Source organism: Nipponia nippon, unplaced genomic scaffold, assembly GCF_047370975.1.
Source record: "Nipponia nippon isolate SJK-2023a ecotype South Korea unplaced genomic scaffold, ASM4737097v1 scaffold_3, whole genome shotgun sequence".
NCBI lineage: Eukaryota > Metazoa > Chordata > Aves > Pelecaniformes > Threskiornithidae > Nipponia > Nipponia nippon.
The window spans coordinates 55615981-55638261 of record NW_028262347.1 but is presented as its reverse complement, the minus strand read 5'-3'; the positions used below and the strand labels follow the sequence as shown (position 1 = coordinate 55638261).

At 38.1% G+C, this 22281-nt stretch overlaps 1 protein-coding gene across 5 annotated transcripts in view; it reads right to left on the bottom strand.

Annotated features, from left to right (window-relative positions):
• Nucleotides 1-2379: 2379 nt before the first annotated feature.
• Nucleotides 2380-22281, bottom strand: part of LOC104021715 (putative RNA-binding protein Luc7-like 2) — a 39392-nt gene continuing 19490 nt past the window's right edge. For all 5 annotated transcript variants that reach the window (XM_087764608.1, XM_087764604.1, XM_087764605.1 and 2 more), the window contains 8 exons: nt 16695-16793; nt 15688-15798; nt 14869-15012; nt 13640-13816; nt 11278-11369; nt 10367-10396; nt 9259-9453; nt 2380-3977 (listed from right to left, as the gene is read on the bottom strand). In XM_087764608.1, coding sequence (XP_087620734.1) covers nt 3785-3977; nt 9259-9453; nt 10367-10396; nt 11278-11369; nt 13640-13816; nt 14869-15012; nt 15688-15798; nt 16695-16793 — 1041 coding nt within the window. In that variant the 3' untranslated portion in view covers nt 2380-3784. The remainder of the gene's footprint in view (nt 3978-9258; nt 9454-10366; nt 10397-11277; nt 11370-13639; nt 13817-14868; nt 15013-15687; nt 15799-16694; nt 16794-22281) is intronic.

Here is a 22281-nt window from a genome sequence, read left to right as displayed (position 1 = left end):
CCACAATCATCCATTTGCATTGGCTTAGGGGGTTGGTTCACATGTTTTCTCCTGCTGCCCCTGGGGCAGGATGGAGGGTGCCTCAAAGGCACAAACTGGTGCAAAATAGATTGGACAGACAGCTGGGCTCCAGGGTTAGGGTTTGGGCTGTAGCAAGGAGGATAAATCCCAGACTCACTACCTGACAGAAGGCAAGAGGACAGATAGGAACAGCTTCCTCCACCAGCTTCACTGGCGAGTCTGATGGTGGGTAACGCGATACGGCTGCACCAGGCCAAGCACCTCTTTGCTTGGAAACATCACTTTTACTGTACGGTTCTTCTGGCTTCAGCAGGAAAAACAACTCGTATACATTCAGGACAGAACCTCATTTCGGTCATGTGCCATCCTCTAGCAGCTTACCATCTCAACTTGTTTCTGTTTTACGCTCCCCTGGCTAATCCAGAGTGAGAGCTTTCTGAGATACAAGAGTAATGCTTGTAGGCTCACTGCATTTCAAACACTTAAATGAAATATCTACTGTTTTCACTCAATTTGTACACCTGCAGTCTGATAAAAATTACCATGGAGCTATAACTGTGTCAGCAAAATTTCAAAGAGATGCTCAGCTACAGCATCCTTCGGTTCCCTCAGGAGCTCCATTCCCCTCCCAGGCTGCAGTAAGCCTCCTGGCAGGAGAGGGAAGATATTTTCCTTGAATAGGAATGGCCTTAAGCACTCTCAGCACTCAGGCCCTCTCAAGGACCTGCAGACCTGTGAGATCTCTTAGTGAAGAAGTAGTAGCAGTACAGCTCACAATGCAGATGACTGCACAGCAGCATCCCCCACGGACCTCCGGTGGGTCTAGCACCCCGCCGCTGGCGCTCTCAATCTCGTAGGAATCAATGGCTGAACGAGCAACCTAAGGGAGAAAAGCTGGGCAAACGGGCTCGGTGTGGGAAGTCGTAAGAACAGCGCAGACAGACGATACTTAGTGTGATGTGAAGCTAGTACATCCCTGCCTGTAGGACGTATTCGATCTGGGTTAGGGGGCTGAGTGGGGCTTGATCTTCTGAATGATCTCACCATTGTATTTATGATCTGGTTCTAGACCAGAAGTCAGATTTAACAATCGCTGAACCGTTTACTGAAGACTGGGAAATTAAAGACCACAAGTAATGAAGCCCAAACTATTTGATTGGTGTCAAAGCTCTTTCCCTTACATGACGCAGCAGAGATGGACAGAGATTTATTTCCCCCAGATCCCTTTCATGATTTTGACCATGGAAACTAATGTCAGTCAATACCACTCTTCAGCTGTCTGCAGGAAATACAGAGGTGATGAACACCTCAGCTTCACCCTCTGGAAATTAAGGCAGCCTGGTTCTGATGGAAGGGTGGAAGATCCTTACCTACTCGGGCACAACTAATAAAACAGTCTCCCTTTCCGATAGGTGTTCCAGATCTCGTGCATCAGAAGTGTGTTCCATCAATTGCCTTAATTCAGTTCTCTTCCTAACTGCACTCCAGTCCTCATTTCAGTCATGAGGCATGTATTTCCACATGTAATTCAGATTATTTTATCAGGATACCAGATGTAAAGACTTACCTTCTCTGTTTAACATTGGTGTGGTACTTGGATACTATGAAGCTCACTACCCCACAAAAACCTATAAATAAGGAAAGGCCCAAATCCAATCACTGTTTTATAATTAGAATTAAAAGCCATTTGTAAAATCAATGCCATATTATCCAGAATTTGCTAGTAAGAAGTCTAAGCAGCGTTTTGTCACAGTATGCAAATTCCCACCCCACTCCCCTTTTCCAATACAAAATTTCTAGTTGCTGGCTGCAGGGGGAGACAGGTCCTCAGTATTTCTGGAATATTTTTATTCCAGAAAGGAATTCCAAAGGAGTTAGCAATCCACTCACTGGCAATTCTGCTACGCAAGATGCATCTAGAAATGACCGTGACTTTTGTCACACCACTAGAATTCCATTAACAAAGGTGTAACAACATATGTTAGCAAGCACTTATACAGCAGGTTTACACCAGAGGGACAAACACTGTTAACTCAAATTCATCACACAGCTGGGCCACGCAGGAAATCATAAAGCATTCCCAGGAAGGAAGCTCATGTTCGGATTTCAAATGGGTAAATAAAAAAAGTGTTAAGTAGTGTTAGCCATCATTATTACAGTATTTCTTTAGGAGCTTAAAATGACGTGAATTCAAAGTGGAGGGTATGTGCTACGTTGAATACAAATCCTTGCTGAGATGTAAAGGTCCTGTTCTAGCTTTCACTGCCATCCCCAATACTGCTGAATTATCTACTGCGTTAGAATAATCACCCATGTGTTCTGACCATACTGAAGAGGCTACAGAAAAGACACTGGGGAAAAATGCACACAGTGAATTTATAGTGATATTACACACCCATAAGTAGCGGGCCTACAGAGGCACTTGGACTAGGGAGATACAGAGGAGAGTCTGCAGAACCTGCTGAAAATCCCAGTAAGTCATTACAAACGCTGCTCTTAAGTGTCCCTTAAGTAACTCAGTGGTGCTATCTCAAGGAGAACTTACCAATCTGTAAATTCTTCTGTGTGAGGGTAGGGCATATCTTAATAATTTATATGCCCCAAAGCACTTTCAGTCCGACAGAATTGACAGCAACCCCTTTATGGTAAGGCAGCTTGCACCTAAATGAAATACTGCTTTTTGAAATTGCAGTCATTAAGGAGTTAGTGGCTGTGCCATGATTGTTATGATTCCACATGTTTTTGCCTTTGAAGATCTCAGGACAGTCAGGATTGTAATCAGAAAGATTGCTTCTCCTAGAACACATGCGCATGTTAAAAACTCTTAATAACCAAATGTTAGTTTTTAAATGACTGAACTGCTAAGTAACCACCTTAAGAGACCAGTATATCCTTGTTAAGTTATTGGACAATGTGGTTTCCTTTTTTATTTTTTTATTTTTTGTTCTTAATTTTTGTTTGTTGCTGCTGGTTTTTTGTTTGTTTTTAATACAATTAAGGATGTGCCGTTTACACCCCACAAGAAAAAGCAGAAAGAGTCCTTATGGAAAAAAACAAATATATTGAACACATACCAATCAAATGGTACAGATATGGGACTGGCTTTGATTTCAAAATTTAAGTAGAAATAAAAAAAGATGTAATGCAACAGCTGTTCAATTTCCAAGTCTAAATAGGCACTGTAAAAAGACATTTCCGCTTTCTCCAGCACACGTTCCTGTCTAAATGCTCCCCCTGTAATCAACTCCTAGGTTCCCAAACAAAAGAAATCACTGGGAACATAACCTTAGAGTAAAAGTTAATATCCATCCACCCACCCTCTTACAAAAAAAGCAAACAAAAAAGTCCCCCAAAATACAACCTTGCAATGCTGCTGTTTTGACTGGAGCAGAATTGGAGAATTTATAAAGGTTCAAAAGCACCCAAGGCAAGTAGTACAATATAATTTGTTCACTAACTTGTATTGGAAAGGAGATTAAAAACATTGAGATCTGCATCTTGGTACATAAAACTGTTGTCCTGAATAAAGAGAAATCTTTCAGAAAAGTTTTACAACTTGGTGGAAGTCCAGGACCCAGCTTTAGGCATCATTAATTGATGGGGTTTAATTCTGACTTGGTTATAACCACTTTTATATACTGTACATCTAACCTAGTTGGATCAGTGTCTGGAACTGCTCACTGGTGTCCCTTTGAACAACTGGAAACTAAACCATAGTATGCAACTCCATAGGAAGCTAGAGATCAGGTGAATATACAGACAGTTATATCTCCCCTGCTTCACGCTCTTCTGAGCTCCTCGGGTCTTCCGATCGGCCATTAGCACTTTCATAAGAACGTTTCTTGTCTTTGAAATCTCGTGGTGACCTCTCTCTTGAGCTTCTATCTTTATCACGTGATGTTCTATCACGATCTCTTGAACGTTCTTTGTCTCTGGAAGATCTTTCTTTTGAGGATCTGAAAAGTGCAGTAAATTTGAGAATTCAAGTTAGTTATGGATCTGTAGCTCTCAAACAGCATTTTGATTTTTATTTTTTTTCTTTTTCCAACCGACTTTAGATTTATATAAATAGAAGTGTATGAGAAGACATCAGAAATCATTCTACTTCTCTCCCCTTCCTACTTGCAATTTCAAAAGACAAATATTGATAGAGGCAGAATTTAATCTACACATTTATTACAGAGCCTAGATTAAGGTCAATGTGCTTCACTCTTATTTTCAACCTCCGCCCTCAAGCTTGCATTAACAGAAGTTTAACTGAAATTTCTCATCTGTTGTCTCTAGCTTAAGAAGAATGTCTAGCCTATCTCAGACGTATAAATTACGAACTTAACGAATGTGTTTAAAAATGGGAGTTTGATTAAAAGCAGGGGGAAATTAACTCGTGTAATTCTGGAATGAGGCTATTACATGACAAATAAAAAACAAATCTGGAATCTGTGCTATAATTAGGTTTTATGAGAAGAATTATCCCTTGTGTGGTTTGGCTATTTTGGGGTGGTGTTATTTTAAGATATTGTACTCTGATAATAGGCATCTCCAAAGCCTTTACAATGGAGCCAGAAAAGAGCTGTTCTGTTAAACAATCCACATAGTTTTAAATTGCATGAGCTGCCTGTATTGGAAAAAAAATGGATTAGACATCCTCCTCTATATTGCCTCAAAGAGTGCACCTAAGCCTGTTGCTGAAAAACATCACATATTCATTTTAAGATGTACTGCAATCATAAAAGAATCGAATATATACTTGCACAGAAAAATCTTAACAGCATGCTATAAAGCTAGCCACTAATTTCTTAGTCAAAAAATCTGGTGTACTGGACAGTGAGACTGTACTGTTTGGTCCACTTACAGAAAGTTACTGTCATCACCTCAAAGCTTCAAAACTAAAGTCTGCAAAATGCTCCTGCACTAATTTCCTTTTATAAGCTTACAAAGAAGTGACCTTTCATTTCAGTTCCTCAGCTGGAAAGATTACTTTCCCTACAATGTAGTGTTTTGCAAGACTTAGCATTTGCAAACACTGAGATCCACAGGCATTACTCCTAGACCACAAGCTACATGTCAAATAAGAAGAGGACCTACATGCGAAAGAAGAAGTTAATACTGGAGTCAGTACAGCTGTTTCACAAATATTTTGTGCTGCAAGTCCCCTGCAGAAGTAACAACGCTGCCAAACTGCCTGACTCAGGCTAACTCTAGTAATTAATCGTAGAATAGGCAGACAGATAGGACTTGATGCCATCCACAGCTCTGGCTTTTCATTCAATGCATTTTGGCGGGAATGCAAGATGCAATTGTCCAGCTGCCCCATCTCTCTACAGGTGAGTCTAATCAGCGGACAAGAAGGAAGACTGGCTTTAATGAATCACAGCATAGTGATGTGAAAGTTTATACAATTGCTTTAGCAAGCAGTATTACTACCAGGAGACTTAGAACTAAAATACCATTCCTGCCTTTCTCAAGGGCAAGGTATAGCCTTTAGAATCAGAATCTCTACTAGACTTACATTACCTACAATGCTCAAAAAGCATTATTTCTTAACTGATCAAAGGGATTCTTCTGCAGAAACCGCCCCCTTCACCAGATATGTGGGCAGCATCCATACTGTCATGTTCACCAACTATGAATCATGTTATAATATATGATACTGGTTCCAAGACAACATCTGTGAATGCCTGCATTGGGTCTGAGGACAAAAAAAACCCATAAGTAGCCTTGGACAAAAATCCTAGGGCAGCCTTGGCAGTCTGGGAAAATCCTAGAGTAGCCAGTCAGATCTAGGAAAGCAGGGAAAGATGTAGCTACAGTTTCAAACCTTCCAAAGGGTAAGATGTTTGAATAAATGGGCCTGTGCTCCCCCCACCAGCTTTCTCCTCAAAAGAAAAAGAAAAAAAAAAAAAGAAAATGAAGTCTGCACTTCTCTACCACAGCAGAGAATTAGCATGGGGCTAGAATATCCTGTTATCAACCAGGATCTGAAGGATATTAAAAAAAAAAAGTTCGTCTAAATGCTAAGAGTGGGTTCTATCCCACTCAGCTTTAAATGTCTGCAGTGTAGACATCTAAGCTAATCAGCCAGATTTCCTTAACAGTCAGCAGATGAAACAGACACTTTAAGGCATGATTTGTCTCATCTTAAAATAGACACAAAATTATGTCAGATGAGTCTGTAATGACACTCGTGAGATTTACATTTGATCTAGTCATCTAAAGCCAGGTGAAATGAAGCCCCATCTTATGACTTCAGGTACTCTATTTGTCCCTACAATGTCTGTATGGGAGTACATTAGCCCTTGTCACATGAATTCTTGCAAGTGGGCTCAAGCATGCTGACACAACCATCTCTCAATTTACCCACATTTAGGTCTGCTGTCACGATTGATCATATCAGAGTATGCATCTCAACATCTAACTGCAAATACTCACTTTTGCATTCCAAATCAAGAAGCACAAATTACATATTTTGTTTCTAATGAAATGAAAGATGATTCGGTTTAGTTATTTGGAACTTCCAGCTAACAGCAAGGAAATGGAGGACTTTATTTAGACCTGCTCTTGATAAGCCAGTAATTCAAGCCTAGGTAGACCAGGGTTCCTATTACCTTGGACACATTGCTGTTATTAGCAGATGGGTTCCCATTATCTTAGACACATTTGCTACTATTGCCAGATACTTAGCGTACGTTCAGTTGTGCCCACAGAGTGTGGAGGGCCGCTCCTTATATTGATAAATTTGAAATGAGATCCCAGCCATTAAGAGATTTAAATCTATCCCCCTGTTCCTATGGTGAATGATGATACAGATTAAAGAAAACACGTTTGACAGAAAAATTTATGTATTTGTAGAATTTTCTCAGATATAGCACACAATAAACATCCCTTTACTTTCAGAATGAAGAAGTATCTCAGAGGTGGCAGCTTTTCATTTTATGTGAAAGGCTCTATGGAAAATACTTTCTGAAGGGTAGACAAGAAAACCAGAAGGAACTGCATGGTTTGCTGCAAACAGTAATACCCAGCACATGTTTGCCTGTGATAATGTTATTATACAGAACAAAGTGGGAAAATGACTTCCAGTAGAAGCACGCCAAGAGTTTCTCCAGTAAGGAGTCCAACTGTCTAGTATGCTTACATGCTGAAGCCATAATGGATGCAATCAAAACTGAAAAAAAAAAAAAAACAACCAAACAACCCAGACATATAAATAGCTTTTACAGCAGGATTCAGCAGCCTATAACAACTGTATTTTATAGTACTTTAACCAAGCCCAAAAATCACACTGAAGGCTTTAGGTTAACATAAAATGCAACTCTTCCCACATAGCAACCAAAGCTCCACACTTCTCTTAAGGCCCTAGAATTAGTGGCACCATGGGCTGCCACTGCTGCAGCTTTCAGCTGTGTTTCTGTTGCTTCTGGTGTCACACTGCTCTTCTGCAAGAGTTGGCAAAAGCACTGTGTTCTCCAGACCTGAATTTATTTGATTATTCAAAATCAAAAGGCTACAACTCATTCCTGAAGAAGTTAACTTGCTGGCGTGTGTCTTATTTTCAAGAGTCGTCTTGGCCAGAATTCCTTGGACAACTGAATGTTTTGAGCTTAAGGAAGACAGGCTTGAGTAACAGTACTTCATATCAGCATTTTAAGAAATTCCTCAAAAAAAAAAAAAAAACTTAAAAGATAGTATTTGGCAACGAGTACTTCCCTGGACTAGAAAAAGAGTTCTTAGGAGACAACAAAGTCTAATACATTTGAGCCTGCAAGTTCAGGTTTATTTTGGCTTCTAGCATCAACAGCGGTATGGTATTCAAGAGAAAAACTTCTCCCACATTCATGTGAATGAATGCTCTAAGGGCTTCTAGCTCTAAGGGCTAGAAGGACATCTCTAAAAAGGAGGTATTCAGCCTGGCTGCAAGTTCAATAGCTATCCTGGTCCCAGTGCAGCAAGATCATAGCTCTAAGGATTCTTCAGTCTCTTCAAAACACAGTATATATACTTTAAGAGCAAAAATTTTGCTTGACCTCAGAGAAATAAGAGGTACGAGCTGCTAATGACGCCACAGCAACTTTTTCCCTCAAGTTATGCAAAACTCTTATTTGTACCACGGATTCTTCCAACACAGGTGTGTCTCATTCCTTCAGGGCAGGAACTGACATCAGGAGAAATATTTCCAGTACTGAATATCATCAGGCTGAAATCTTGCCCTGAAGTATATTTTTTTTAACTCATTCACACAAAACAAAGCTTGAGGGGCTTATCCTTTGATAGCATCTTGCAAAAGGACACTGACTTCATCTTCAAATCACCTTGTGCTTTTTCAATTCACCTTTGGCAGCTGAACCTGACAGGTCTACTGTTCTATTGATAGCACCACTGGTGCACACCATTTCCTTGTTCTTACATATTTCTCTGCCAACATACAGAAGACAATGAATCATTTGCATTCTGCATATCATATTGGAGAGTCTGAACAACTACAGTGAGAATCCTGGAACAACCAATCTGTAGTTTTCTTTGAAGGACCGAAATTGAGTCTTGCAAGGCTGGACTTCAAAGTCGAAGAATTAAAGGCAGTTTGAGCATATGCTCTATACATTGGTTCATCTAAGTTACTAAATGTGTTGATTTGAAGGAGAATGTCTATTTTAAGACTGAAAAACTACAGGTTTGAACATTTGCTAATCTGGCATTGTGAATGCCTTGAAGAGGCAGGCTTTTTAGGATAGCTGTGATGACAGACTACAATCAAGATGGAAATTGCCGAGTCTGAAATGTTGACTTTGGGACACTAAAGAACACCCTGAAGAATTTTAAATACCAGACACTACTGATTACATCAACCAGAGTGCTGGACATTTAAGTTTTTGGTCCATCTGCAACAAGAAGAAGGAAACAAAAGACTTGGACCAACCCTGTCTTCTATGCTCTCTTACAGAGCACAATGGGACTACAGTCACATACCTGCTCCAGGAAGAAAAAAAAGCTCATTTTTAGGGCAAAGAGCCCATGAGATTCTTGAACACATTCAACACATATTTCTCCATCCTTGATGATTTAAATCCTAAAATCATTTGAATTATAAACCCTGCATGACATATGCTGAAGGTGTAATTGAAATCTGAGACAGTTTCAAAATGTGTTTAAATTACCAAGTGCTAAATGTAAACTTAATTTAGTGTGAAAATTCTCATCATGCATCTAGGAAAAGCCATTTAATTCTAGGCCAACATTTACCTCTTTTTGGAGCTGCGTTCTCGGCTTCTCTCCCTGGAACTATGCCTGCTTCTATGATGGCTGCGACTCCGGCTGCGGCTGTTAGAGCGAGACCTGTGACGATGGCGTTTCTCACGGGATTTGGAGCGAGTTCTTCTCTTTCGTTCCCGGGAGGCTGAGCGAGACCGATGTCTGCGGCGATCTCGGGACCTAGATCTAGGAACAGAAAGGACTTAAACCACACACTGCATTCACCTAGCTACTCTATCAGTGTACTTTGAATATTATGCACTCTATGCATAAGCAAATCTGTACAGAGAATGGTTTGCAGTGTTCAGAGCTATTGCATTGTCCTATCACAGGCAAACATTAGAAATCCTAAACTTCTTTGTGACTAATGCAGACAATTTTACAGTTAATTTATGACTGCGTGCAAGGTTACAGCACAGCCAATTCGGGCTTCTGAAAGGAATTAAAAATATGGAAAAAAATCTACTTTTTAAAATTTTAAAAATCTTGTCTTCATCAGGCAAAGTTGTAGAACTTCATGATGCAGTGATAGCGAGCATCTTCCAGAAACTATGTATTATGATGTTCTGAGAAAGCAGAGTATATCCCCCCCCATAGCTACTACAATAAAACTAGTCTGGAACGTTCTAAACACCATACAAATTCCTTATTTTCTTTCTCCCCCCCCCCCCCCCCCCCCCCCATCACTTTGCAATAATACCTCACTGATGACCTAACTGTGTAGGTTAGGAAGAAAACTCATACTATTGATGGGTCATCTGTTGAGAGTTAACCTGGTGCTTAGGATTTTAAAAACATGGGTTTTCACCAAGAGGTATTAACCACAAGCTTCACTTTTGAACAAAGAGCAATTCTCTATGTTGTAAGCATTATTTGGGACAAAATTGCATTGTAGTAGCCACAAAACAGACATACACGTATAAACTCAGTAGCATCGTGATAAATACTGTATAAACACACAGAGAGATGACTATGTAACAGAATGCTTTGTCTGTAAAGATGGACATCTTAAACTAATAGTGCTAGACAAACTTATAGTGTTCCAGCTCGTGAAAGGCTGGCTTCACAGATGGTATTCCTTGTCTGCAGATTTATATACCTTTTGGTATGCTTGCTGTGGGATCTGGACCTGAAATAAATGGAAAATAGTAAATCAATTTTTCTTACAGAATCTTACTATGAAATAAAGTACAACTTAGTAACAGTAAAGCAAACTAGTTGACCTGTTATTGTATTTCTTATTTTACTAGCAATTATTTAAAGGCCTTTTATTTGATGTGAGCATCTTTGTAACATTTACCAGGAAACACATCCCTCTGACAACTGTTTTGTGTGTTGTTTTTTTATTTATTTTTGAGCCCACCATGCTACTAAACCCAAAAGAATATCTAATCTGCTTTTTTTTCCCACCCCTCCCACAGAAAAAGCTACAGTTCAAGTCAGTACTCCCTTATTTCTTGTCAGGCATGTATTATCAGACTACAAAAGATTTCAAAGTTTACATTGTTAACCTCTGATGCTGACATGTCAAGAGGACTGCAGTTCAGATTCCATGCCACTCTAGCCCCACAAGGCCTGGAAGCAACTATTTCATAGAAGAACGGAGAATTACTTTCCTCAGTCATACATTCAACTACTTCCAATAAGGAAAATTTCTAACATCTATAAAGAAAATGTCTAACATCTAACAGATGTTAGAAATTCACATTTGTGTAAGCTGACATCTGTCAGGTCTCAAAACAAGGTATACACCTGAAAATTATCTCATTTAAAGGCCATTTTTTCAAATATGTAGAGACATTTCTATCTGTAGTTTTTAAAAAGGCTCTCTATGAAAACAATTCAGGTTTTAAGAGTCAGACTTAAAATTCACTCTCAATCCTTCTAAGTTTCCAAGGAATGCAGACTATTGTGATTCTGCAAATTTAAAAATGTGTGTGAACTACATCATAGTTTTCCCATTAAACTTAAATAGGTCATTATGTATATGCGATTAAAACAGATCCCTACCTCCTTAGTTTCTCCCTTTCTTCTCTTTCCCTCTCCTCTCTACGTTTCAGACGTTCCTGATTTCGTTTCTCCTGTTTATCAGCCACAATCCTCTAAAAGCAAAGGAATATATTCATTAAGTTACATTTCAAAGTTTTTCAGATGAAGGTGCTACAAAAATAATCTAGACAGTTAATATTCAGTTCTTTCCCTCATGTATATTCCCTTTCCCTTGTGTATATTGTTCCCTCTCTCTTCCTCAGTATATATATATTTTTTTTTCTCCAAGAAACAGAAGTTATTGCAGAAGAGCTGCAGCAAATAGATGGGTGTTACACGAAGACCTGAAATATGTAGAGTTATATCAAGTTTTCCACGAAGGGAAATTCAGAGCAGCAAGTCATGCCTTTAATGTGAGAGTTTCCATGCCAATCCTATCACATTTTGGCCACTGGGGAAAGGCAGAAAGGAATCAGAACTGGAGAGTTAATTGTTTTATTAACTCCTTCAGCTACACCGTGACATAAAGAAATCCTTAGTCTTAAAGGACTTGGTTGGGCTGATACCTAGTTTTGAGGCTACTTGTTTCTGTATTGTGAATATGAGACATATAATCAGAGAGGATGCTTCAGCTGATAGCCCCCAGGTTGAACTCACTACTACTGGGGACAAGGCACGCTCAGTAGAGGGCCCTCAGATGTGGAACTCACAACTGGAGATCTGGCCAAACCCAAGTCTCGCCACCTTCTGGACATGATGCAAGAAATTCAACTCTTTGTAAAGACCTTCTTCTGAGATGTGGAATTGCCCCAGCAGCATCTTGATTAGATCTCTGAGGAGAGCTCTGAGGAAGGAGGGGATAGTTATTGTTTTCTTTTTTTGTTAGCGAAGTACTTCAAAAGATTATTTTATTGATGCTTTGGGAATGTGAAATAATTATCCATGCATTTTTTTTTCCGAATGGTGTAAGTAATCAGTTATTTCAACCCTTTATGTCAAATTATATCTATACTTCCTTGTACAATATCAGTAATTTAACTACAAGCAAGGTTTCTTGTTCAAGTGACTCTTTGCATAATTTCATGGAGGGATGAGAGGAAGCACACATGATCTACTCTCGGCATCTAAGGTTTAAGTTACAGCAGCTATATTTAGGTGCCTGAATTGCCAATATAGTCAACGGAAAGAGTTGGGCTTTCCAAAAGGTAAGTCACAGTATCCATGCAAGACAGCTGGAATATTATGAAATATAAACCAAACCAATTTACTCAAACTCAGTAGTGGCATTTTCTGCTTTTAGGGCTTCAACTCGTTTAGCTATTGTCTTCAGTGATTTCTACAGTTAAATGCTTAATTGAGCCTTGAACTCCATAATTTGCATATTAAGATCATAAATGGCATCAGCATCCAAATCCATCCCCTTGAATACCAAAAATCTAGAATATAATTCCATTAAGTCTTTCTTTCAGCACACGATTTCTGGTCAAGATAGTGTTATTTACGATAATATTCCAACTGGATTTAAAATCTTCAAGCTATAGAGAACATGCAACCTCCCTGTAACAATTACTTTAATAGCAAGCCTGACTTCAAGAGATGTATCTTTTTGTATTCTGACTTTGGATAGCTACAGCCTTGAGTTGTTGGAACTTACTTATTTCATCTCTTGTCAGTTAAGCTTAAAAGCCTTCAAAAATTACTTAAAAAAAGGAATCTTTAGTTCTTGGTACCTACAGAATGAAAGTCACCTCCTAATCTTTGTCTGGATAAAATGAACAAATTGAATTTTAGTCTTCACCATACAGCAAGCTGTTAGAGCTTCAAGCATTTCTCTAGATCTTTTTTGAAAACTTTGCCAGGTGTTATCATCCTCCTTACGTATTGGTACCAAAAAAAAAATGAGGATTTCAACACCAGCCCTATTAACATTTTATCCTAATTAAATAAGTATCGCTCACTTAGGCCCACTACATGTTCTTCTGTTTTCAAGAGTCTCATTATTACTTTTAGCTAATCAACTGGCCAAAAGTAAAGTTTATCTGGCTACCTCCTACGACTGCTAAATATGTTTCAACACCACTGTCGTTCAAAATACAGTTCTCCATTTTACAAGCAGAATCGCACTCTTTGTTCCCAAGATGCATTACTTTGAACATGTGTTTTAATATATCTCAGTGCAAAAGAGGTCATCTTATCAAATTATCCAGATACCTGATATTAAATTAGAATGTTTAGTGTTCTGTAGACTAATGAAATCCCAAATTTTAAAGTGATATGAAAAAAATTCACATGCCCAGAAAGAAATATTCCATTAAGGTTGCCTGGCAAATAATTAATTCGGAGCACACACATACACACACACAAAAATCTCAGAATGATTTACCCTGAGTTCCTCAAGCTTCTCTCTTATTTCAATAAATCCTAAATGCAGTTTCCCTCCAAAGTGGTCAGCAAGTCGTCGGTCATTGTCATGAAGACCAAGATAAGCCGAGCACACTTCACAAACCCGTAACTTCTGCTGCTGAAAGCTGGAGGCAGGCATGGAATTCCTGTATACTTCCTAGAAAAAACAATTTGCTGTTACTTGTCAATGCACAGAAATACAAAGGTAACACTTTACCAAAGATATACTACAAATTGATAACAGAATTCAATGTACACCAGCACACTCTAGTTAATTCACACTATTCATAAATCAACTGTCTCGTTAAGATACAAGGCACGTTCCTTATTTTGAAGATTGGACATATTTAAAAGCAGGACATTAGCAATTGGTTTTGCAAATTAAACAAAGTGGCGTGATTATTACCTTTACTTAAGATCATACTACTTAGAAGGATGAACAACTTTTTCATATGCAACAACGAATACATGTTAACACTACAATTACTATGTTAACATATGATGAAAATATTACACCAGTTTTAATTCTGAACCCAGTTTAAAACAGTCATAGTTTCCTGAGAAACTTACCTGCATTTTAGACTCTAATTAAACAAGTTATGTGAGCAAAATTTATCTACAGACACTCAGACGACAGACAAGCAAGGCTGCCAGCAACGCCTCTGGTACCATTAAAACAACCACAGATGTTTGTTTCTATAAATTTAAGTATCTTGGTGAAATACGATATGGAAAAGCTCTTGGTGAATTCTGCCACCTGAACATTACAACAAGGACCATTTTGACTTGCCTGATGCACAGGCCATTAACTAATCATCTTTCAATGAAGACAACGGTTCACTTCACTGAAGCTTTCCAGTACGAGCCACACCAGGACACCACAAGGCACAACAGGGTTGCCACAGCAAGAGCTGTGAGACCCAACGAGGTAAGTCAGTCCAACAAACACAGACATAACTGGCCAATACAGCTAAACTAAGATAAATGCATCATCCATGGAACTGAGTATAATTTTAATAGCGTAGGAGTGTATTTAAAGGTAGAAACTTTAACTGTACGGGATGCTGCAAAGCAAATTCTTTAGTTTTATATGAAGCAATTAGTTAAGGAAGTGACAGCAGATGAGACATCTTGCATTACACAGATGCCAACCCATTTAATATTGGACCCTGCCCTCTCCATCCCCCAAGCCTTACACAATCAACTTACTTCTGCTTCTCTCTTCTTTACCCGAGCCTTCTCCACTTCATCCATTACTTTTTGAGATTCTTCCACATTCCCATCAGCTCCAAGCTGTTCTACTTTGGCCAGCAGTTTCCCAATTTCTTCATTCAATTCATGAACTCTTTCAGCCTTGAAAGACAAGGAAAGGCTTAACACAAGAAATGCTTTTAATTATGGAAAACAATCTGAACTACTACTGAGTTATTATATGCAAAATTGGTAGGATAGAATTAAAAGAAACATGCAGAGATAACTTCTCCAGGTACAACTGAAACAGAAGTTGCCTCATGTAAAAAACACACAGAGAAAGGCCGAGTTACCAAGCCTATGTACCAGCTCCAGAGCAGGATTTTGTTCAGAAACTTCAACTAATTCATACTGTTGTCTATACCACATAGTCTTGCAAAATCAGCATTTGTACAACCATTCCTCCTAGCATCTGCATATACGTGCAGAAAAATGATAGAAGTTTTTTTCAGTTAGAAGATCTAGAGAAAAGCACATTAAATTTTGTTTGCTTTATGGATGAAGTTTTAATCAAAAACTGTAGGATTTACTAACATTTGTATGGCATTGTATCACAGAGAGTCAAGTTTCCTGAGCTCAAAAATGTAAGAGAGGTCTCTTCCCTGTGTTCTCCTCTCCGTGCTTTAAAGGCAGTTTTGGGAAGGATAGAGAGAACGTCTTATTTTTTCCCCTCTTCAGTATGAATTCTGAGATTGGATAGCTTGCCAAAACCTTAAGTTGGCTCCTCAGAAAAACAGACCTTCAAAGAGACTTCAGTAACTAGTTTTACATGCTTACTTTAGCTGCAACTTCAGCACTGATCTCTTCTTGGGTTTCTGCTAGTCTTTTCTTAGCCACTTCTGTTCTCCTGTCACAGTCTGCAATAAATGACTGCAGGTGGTCCATTGCCTAAAACATCAATAAGAACACTGATCAATGCTGCCAAGAACACGAATATTTCATTAGCCTTAACACCTTCCAGGTTTACAAAGATTTAACTTTTATAAGTTTTTACTAGTGAAACCTTTGTAAAACAATAATCTAGCAGTTTATGGTGACTAATCACATATATTAATACACAACATTTTAAAAATCATAGTCTACACGTTGTCATAGTTATAAGTATTTGCAGAAACTTGGCAGTGAATGTGCCTTAAGTCTTCTCTAAGAAGAAGAGAGCATTTCTAACATGCATTAAAATTCTTCGAAGGATATTCAGGTTCACCTCACCCAGTCAATACATGCAATACTGTAACATTTTTCACTAGGGTTTTAAGAAGCTATTAAGCATATTAACACCATCCCTCCAAACAACAACAACAAAAAAAACCCCAAACCTTTTTGTCCCAGTGAAGACTAACTTCCTAGTTGGGAGTTCAAAACTGTATTACTCAAACTATGGTGTACTGAAACATAGCATATGATTTGTTATCCCCAATACAAAATTACTTTCTTCAATAAGCACAGAATGTAAGACTCTCTTCAAAGCATACACAGCCTTAACATTTGCTTCCTATTCGATAACACTAAGATAGCACCCAGGTTTATGATAATTTGTTCCATGGAAGGCTGTTAACAGTTCTACCTAGAAATGACTACCAATACAAATTAAATACTCGCATATAATCACGAAGAGACATGTATCTTTTATGTAACTGTGCAAAGGCTTTCTCTGCCTCTTTCTATAAAATTACTTTCTGAAAGTTTTCCCTCTGTTTGTCCCAAAACTTAACTTTTGTTTCTCAGTTTATACACCTAGGTACACAAATTATGCTTCCTTTCCACTATTAAGATAAAATACATACATCAAGCTCAAAGAAGAAATCCTGATCTTTGGATGCTATTTCGTAGTCTGCCCTTAATGCCAGGTCATGCACCTTCAGACATTCTCCAAGGTCCATTCTCTGAAAAGAGACGGAAAGCAATATAACTTTTCAGAAGAGTTACAAGGAATGAAGTTAGTCTGATTTTCTTTAACAGTCAAATATTCTGAAGCAAATCATCTCCCCTGTGGGAATGAAAGGACAGTTTAATAAAACTGTAAGACAATACCAGATCTTTAACAAACATGCACAAATCAGGAAATAATAAAAGCAGACAGAATGGACAGCTTATCTTATCACGATGGCTGTTTGCATTAACATATATCATTAATGTCCTGCAAAAATGTCGTTTTACTGAAAGTTCAAAAAAGCTACTGCAGTGGGACATCCCGTATTGAATTAGAACGGCTTAAGAGAACCAAGGTCCCTGCAAATAACTGGCAATTAAATGGTCAAATGCTTGATCTGAACTGTCTGCACAGTCTATGATATGTGTTCCAGTTATATTCATCACCTGAAACAGCTACAACAGCGCCACTGTAAGTGCTGCTTAAAAACCATTCTTGAAGCGTTTCAAGTAAGACAGCCAAAAATCAAATCCCAGCAAAACATTTTGCAGATGAGTGAAGATGAGCCGAGTGTTGGACTACGTTCAAGAATCAGGGAAGAAAAAGTATACATCTTTTACTTGTAATCTAAAACCGTTCTAGAATGAGCAGGAAGGAAACATGAACTTAAAAGTAAGCAGACTGCATCACTAATTTTGTGTACAACACCACTGAGTATCCAGAATCTTATTAGGTAACAAATACTGGTTTTAAATTGAAATTTGCATACCACATAGCGTAAGGAATTCTAATTTAATCTGTTCCCTGAAAGTTTGTTTGGTAATCAAGACAGAGCAATGTGCACATGACAAAAAAACAACCCCAAAACAACAACAAAAAAACCCCTTAACAAAACCCAACCCAAACAAACTCCAAAAAGCAATTTGTAATGGAAACAAAATTGAACAAAACCAAGGCACCCTCTCTGCAAAAGAACAAGCTGATGTATAATCACCAAAAGTGACTATTATTTGCATCATTTAAAAACAGTACAGTTTCAGTTAAGTCTGCTCTTGGCACTGCTCACTTAATACTAAGAAAAATTAACCCTTTCTTAGCATTGAAAGCACATAATGAAAGTTCCAACCCTGATGGAAAAAGCTGTTACTGTTGTAGGTTTATAACAGTTCTAGAACCGAAACTAAAATCATTAATAACTTGTGTTGTGAGTTTTGTAAATAAAAGATGAGTGTTAACTCAGAAACTGCTGCAAGTCACTTGGTATCTGTGCCAAATGAGTGCTTTTTTTTTTTTTTAAAGTAAACAAAATACTTGCATTTAAGTAGCAATTCAAGCCTCACAAATACAGTAAGAAAACAAACATCAATTGCTTTCAACTTCTCAAATCATCAGCTAGATGTTCCAACAAATCCATTAAAGTCATTTTTACAGCAGTTGTTGGTTTATTTCAAATGTTAGAGACAGAAAAAACATTGTTAAAATATAGAATTTTGAACTTGAAAGTTTTTTTATAAACTGTAGTTATTTAAATATCTTTCAGCCACTGTAAATCTGTTTTCCGGAAAACATTTGACTGCAATGCTAAAGAAAGATTAGCTTTTCCTTTTGCAACTACACAGGCCCTCAGAAATTTTGTTAACTGATGCAAATCCACAAAGACCTTGAAGCTGAGCAATGCATTACACACGTTTATTTCCAAGTCATAAGATGCTTCATTATTTAAACTGCAGCATTCCTTCAGGAAAGTACTTCAGTACCAGGAAAGCAATATGAAAGAACACTTTCAAATTACCTGAAAATTAGATGCTTAATCCTTCTAAAATTGCGAAAAGCTTGTCTTTATGCTGATTCATGACTTGTACTGATAAGGTATTTAAGGTTTAACTGTAAAACTCAAGGCCAATCTTAAGTGAAGCACTCCAGTTCTAAATGCATAGATAAGGCTAGTAACACACTTTAATATATCTGAACGCAATGACAAAAAGCCTGAAACACATCCACCATAGCATCAGAAAAATGCTATTTTAATATGCAATCTACATACACTTTGAATACATGCATGACAAACTTCCATCACACTCTAAAAAAACAGAATTCACATGACTACCATGACACACTGCTCACTTTACATGTGTTTTATGCTTCTTTTCCCTCTATTCGGGTTGCATTTGCCCTCCTCAAGACAGTACATTTTCTGATTTCTTCTACTGGGAATTGCAAATCCATAGCCTGAAAAGATGGTCATTACTCTGAGCCAGCATTCCTACTGAAAAATTTTCTGTCCTCCCTTTATCACTGCGCGGCGCCACCCCTTGCGGGCACATCTGCCTGTGCAGTTGAACACAATCTGGGTACTGACTGGGCAAAACGTATCTTAGCAAACCAAAAACACAGGCAATTTTTCAGCAGTGTACCTCTGTCCAACTTGTCAGGCAGCTGCACAAACAGATATGCTGACAATATGTAGGGGGCAACGGAATAGCGGACTTAGCAGTTAGGAACTCTTACGGTATCAAGATGCCACTTCAGAAACTCTTGAATAACTTCAGTAATATTAATGGCAATTTTGGAAGATGAGGAGGGTGTTACAGAGAACTTGTTTTTGCTGGATATCTCAATCAGAAGACAGGAAATTTTGGCTCCCCTTCCCCTCTTTGATCCAACGGAGTGCAGCCTTATAAACACTCACATGGCATAACAGGGAGCAAGAACAAGCAGGTACAAGAGAACAGGATTCTTTTTCATTAGCTTTGCTGCTGAAGAAATTATATCATCGTTGGAACTGCTCCTTAACACAGTCTGTACTAGTCTTGGCTAATCCTTTGAAAGCACCTTCGCAGAAATATTACTACTAAACGTCTTTCTTAAAAGTTCTATTAGCAAATCCCAATGTAGATAGAAATTAAAAAAACACTAAAAACTCTTAAATCAGTTTGCATTTTATATGCAAAATCAGGCTAAAAAGCACTTCTGTTGGTATAAGTTACGCAACATCAGGCAAAGACAATTCATCTTGGGGATGATTTATTACTGTCAAAAGTCTATGCTGGATCAGGATTGCCAAGGACCATAATAAGCACAGAGCAGCTCGTATTACAATTTGGCTCATACAGCTAGCTGCAAAGCAGACGGACAGCAGATAGAAATGGACAGAAGATACAGTAAGACACATGCCCACCTTGCAATTTGGTGCCAAGACATGCCTTCCCCCAGAGGCAAAGAACAAGCATAGGTAGTCAGCCATTTAAACATCAATCACATTTGAAACAGCAGATGGCTACCAGGGAGACTAATGTTCAGACACTGAGCTACAAATGAAGGCAAATAAACTGTTTTTCCACTGTTGATACACTGATTTTCAGACAGGCTTACACTGCTTAAACTGATTTACAGAGCAGTCCTGATGAGTAAAGCAAATAAAGAAAGGTGAGAACATGCAAGTCCCCAGGCTACACATAACTAAAGTTTATTGAATATGTGAAGGCATGCTTTGGGGCTTTTTGCAGTTACTGCACTTTTACCAAAGATTAAAACCAGAGAATCCCTACATTTGGTGAATCTTTCTTACAAGTGAAAGCTATTGCTGAAGATTAGTCTAGAAAATAGTCTAGGCAACCACATGCAAAGCAGGGTATCAGGAATCCTTCTGCTATTGCTGAACTCCGCTTAAAAAACTAGTGTCTTCTACTAACAACTTGCTAACCATTTTCTATAATACTTTTTTTATTTCTCAGTGTTAGATGGACAACTAAAGCTACTTGATTTCCCAGAGATGAGGTTTAGACAACTGGTCTTTCATCCCAAACAATCTCATATTGAAATGATTTAGTAATCATTGTTGTCATCCCATCCACAAAATGGATAGAATGCCTTTGGTATTAATACAGAAATAAGGATTACATAGACTTGGTTTAACAATAATGCATAGCTCTGCTTCATTCAAATCAGGTACCAAAAAAAAAAAAAAAAAAAAAAGAGAATCATACAAGTTAAGTATGAATAGACAAGGAAGAGCTAGCTGAGGACTGAGGCAATAGAGAATCTGGAGTTTATCTGTAAAATAAATGTGCAGTCAGAGTAGCTGACACTAACAACTGAACTGGAGACTAAACTGATGTGATGCTGTTTCTGAAACATGAAATTAAGAAAGCTTTCTTTTCAGATCTTGAGCTACCTACAGCAAAATTCCCATTTTGGCACTTTTACAACTTTTTTGGCACTTTTACAACACATTCCTTTGACATCAGAGATTAGATTACTGAATGTACTCTATATGGAGTGCAAAAAGAGCGCAGAAAAGCCAAAGCTACTTAAAACCCAGAGGGCTGATGTTGACCCAAGTGTGACATAGTAGCACACACTATCAATGCTTCTAAAAGCAGCATGCATCTTTGATAGGTTTTGAAGGAAGATACTCTGGGCAGTGTTTATGTAGAGAATTCTTTCTAGCTATAAAGACACCCATACCAAAGCAGTTCACATTCAGCAAGAGAAGTTTTTTTTTTATTATTTGTTTATTTGCTTAGGAAGATCTAACATGACTGAAAAATTTATATCAGAGGAACCAGATCTCTCCTTTCATCAAATTGTCAAGGCAACTACTGGGGTCTGTATGAGAACACCCCTGCTATTGATAAAAAGAAGCTGCAGATAAGACTTTTTGCTGACATCTTCCTTATTATGGAACTCGCTTTTCATCTGCACTGAAAATTTTATTTCTGAGAGATTTCTAGACTTGTGATAAAGCCCGTCCTTTCTTGTAGGCAGTACATGTTCAGAAGGGGAGCCTTTTAGGACGATATAATAATGCGTGATTTAAGTCCTCTGACTTCCACTAACGGGGTTAACTTTTTTAGGACTTCACTAGCAGGAAAAAATGTTGAGCTAAAAAGAGGCAGAAATTATTAAGTTATTAAAATCCTTAGCAACCATTGAAAATTCCAAGTATCTTCAGAAGTATAATACTTCTTTAAAGACATTCTTCCCTTTAACCATACTCTCACTTCTGAAGACTTCAAGTCCTTAGAATAGATCTCCACTGAAAGACAGAGCTAGCAAGTCTTTCTTATTTTTAAATATTTCATTGTTTGCATAGTATTTGGTCTTATAGCTTGACTATGTATTAACATTGAAGTTAGATAACCATACAGAGGGTAACAAAAAAAAACCCCTTCACCGAGATAAATTAAATCCATTAAAATGGAATATGGTACAGTCAGTTCACTTTCCTGGCACTGGTCAAAGAAATTAAGAACACGTTTCAAGAGACTGACATGATCACTTGCTGGGACAACAGAGCACTTTACAATTCATCACCTGAATGTAGCTGAAGGCTACAAATCCAGGTAGCTTATGCAAGCCTAATTTAATTTGATTTGCAAAGCCGAAGGAGTTCACATGATCAAATCAGTCCTGAACTGAAAAGCTGATACCCTCCAGCAGAATGCCTGCTTTTTGTAGCACAACAACAAATAATCACACTGGCGCACCTAAGTTTTAGG